The sequence below is a fragment of the Arachis stenosperma genome, chromosome 2 (genome assembly GCF_014773155.1).
Source record: "Arachis stenosperma cultivar V10309 chromosome 2, arast.V10309.gnm1.PFL2, whole genome shotgun sequence".
Taxonomy (NCBI): domain Eukaryota; kingdom Viridiplantae; phylum Streptophyta; class Magnoliopsida; order Fabales; family Fabaceae; genus Arachis; species Arachis stenosperma.
The window spans coordinates 101,618,795-101,621,560 of NC_080378.1; the positions used below are offsets into that span (position 1 = coordinate 101,618,795).

The 2,766-nt window shown below is 29.5% G+C and overlaps 1 protein-coding gene across 1 annotated transcript; it reads left to right on the top strand.

Annotated features, from left to right (window-relative positions):
- The first annotated feature begins 236 nt into the window (after positions 1-236).
- On the top strand, positions 237-1,889 carry LOC130960869 (trihelix transcription factor GT-3b-like). Its single transcript, XM_057886367.1, has 2 exons — positions 237-744; positions 1,208-1,889. Exons 1-2 carry the CDS (start codon positions 421-423, stop codon positions 1,781-1,783), a joined length of 900 nt encoding a protein of 299 aa, XP_057742350.1. The 5' UTR covers positions 237-420; the 3' UTR covers positions 1,784-1,889.
- Positions 1,890-2,766: the final 877 nt, after the last annotated feature.

The window sequence follows — 2,766 nt, forward strand, 5'->3', positions numbered from 1 at the left end:
GATATAAACATCACCAATTAATTTATAATTTTTTATATAAATTAAAAAAATAAGAGATAAAAGAGTATATATATGAATTTGGTGGGAAAAATGAAAAAGATAATGAATGAATAACTGTATTAAGAAACCCTCGTTTCTCTCTCTCTCTCTTACACGGTTCACACATAGAGTTCTTGTGTTCACACCATACAAATATATAAATAAGGCATTTATTTTCTTTCCCTATCTTTTCTTCCTTCCTTTCTCTTCAAGACACCCATCTCATCATCTTTTCTCTAATCAGACCTTCTTCAATTCTTTCTAGAACTTAAAAGAATTCACACATACATATATACATATATATCCCTTTATTTCTTTCTTTCCTTTTAACAAAAACAAAAAAAAAACATATATTATTGTTATTATTGAAGAACAATAATAATGGAGGGTCATCATCAACATCATCAACAACAACAACAACATCTTCTTCAACAAATTCTTCTACCCCATCATCAACAACAACAACATAATATGATAATAAACGTGGATGGTGGTGGAGGAATTAGTGACAGGTTTCCACAGTGGAGCATACAAGAGACAAAAGAGTTTCTAATGATCCGTGCGGAGCTTGATCAAACTTTCATGGAGACAAAGAGGAACAAGCAATTGTGGCAAGTCATTTCCAATAATATGAAGGAAAAGGGTTACCATAGAAGTGCAGAACAGTGCAAGTGCAAATGGAAAAACCTTGTTACCCGCTATAAGGTCAAATTTATTACCCTATATATTCTTTCAATTTTCAACATATTTTTTATATGCATCATACACATACTTATTATTTTCAATTTACTTAATTTTCATTTTTTTTCTTAAATTTATTTCTTGCATAAAAGTGTCCGCTCTCCATAAATTATGTAAAAGTAATAACATTTTCCAAAACCCACCAATATCCCGCTTTGCATTTTAATTATTATTCTAAAGTCTAAACTAATCTGTATAATTAGTAATTATTTTCTATGAAATATAGTAGTTAATTCATTCTAATAATTACATTAATCTCATCCACGCGTCTACACAGATAATAAGTTTCTACTTATAGAATTTTCTAAGGTATATATATATGGGTAGTTAAGTTTATTAATTTTTGTAATAATTTATTTATATATAGGTAGTTAAGTTTATTAATTGATAGTTATGTTTATATGTTTTATGATGTAATAAATTAAAGGGATGTGAAACAATGGAGCCAGAAGCATTGAGACAACAATTCCCATTCTACAATGAAATTCAAGCAATTTTCACATCAAGAAGCATGCAAAGAATGCTTTGGGGTGAAGGTGAAGGAACTTCAAAGAAGAACAAGCACATGCAACTCTCATCCGAAGAATGCGAAGAAGAAGAAGAAGAAGAGAACAATGAAGAGAGTGAAGAACATCAAAAGGGTAGTACTAGAATGAGAAGAAAAAAGAAGAAAGCAAAGATAAGTAGTGGGAACAATAAGAATAGTGGTGATTTTCTGAATAATTTGAAGGAGATTCTTGAGGAGTTCATGAGGCAACAGATGCAAATGGAGGCGCAATGGATGGAGGCGTTCGAGTCGAGGGAGAAGGAGAGGAGGATGAAGGAGATGGAGTGGAGGCAAACAATGGAGTCTTTGGAGAATGAGAGGATAATGATGGATCAAAGATGGAGGGAGAGGGAAGAACAATGGAGGGTTAGGGAAGAAGTTAGGGCTCAAAATAGAGATGAACTAATCACAACACTCTTACACAAACTACAACAACAAAGTGAAGATGATTTTTAGTAATCTTGTCTTGTTTTGCTTCTTGTTATGTCTTCAATTCTCAAAGGAAAGCTTAATTTTGGAGGTTTGTAGAAAGTTATATATTTCTTTATAATTACTTCCAATATTTCTCTTTTTTTAAGTCTTATGTGCTCTTTTATATATATTTATTTAACAAAAATAAAAAGACTAATAATCTACTTATCCAAAATAATGGAATAATTAAACAATTTCCACTATATATAGATGGTACTAAAGAGACAAAACTTAACACTTGTTCACACTACCTATATAGAAATTAAAGTGAAGAGATGCATCCAATCTTAGTTACTTTTAGTTATTTTTGTTAGAGATATAATCATTAATTTGTATTCTTTTATCAGCTTAAGTTTTTAGAAGGAGTAATTTGATGATAAGTTTTATCTATTTTTAAAAAATTAGCTATATTAATTAACTATTGGTATATGTTGCTTCTTCTCTACTACACTACTCAAAGTAAGCCTAATTTTTGAAGATTTGTTATTATAACTCTCAAGTTTCTTGGATAAGATAAATATAAATGAAATCATTTTATGGTTATAATAATTTTTTTCTACTAACTTTGTATTTCTTAGCTTATTGTGTTGTTGCCCCATTAATTATTAGCTCTTCTTTAGCAAATGCAAAGTAGTTAAAGTATACAAAAAGCTTCCTTTTTCTTTTTATTTTCTTTTTTATCCCCTTCTTATTATTATTTTTTTTTGTTTTGTTATTGGTGGATATCTTAATTATGATTTTATTTGGGGTCATGCAACTAGGAACTAGCTAGCTCTGTTATCATTTGAGAGAAGACCAATTTGTGTCATTGTGTGTTATCTCACTATGTATCCCAAACTTATAGACTGCTTCTTCTTATGGTAGTAGGTGTGTGTAAATAAATTAAAAGAGCACTGAAAAAAAATATATATATTCAAATTACTACCTAACTAACTAATAACAATTGAAAGCAAGCACAATATATATCC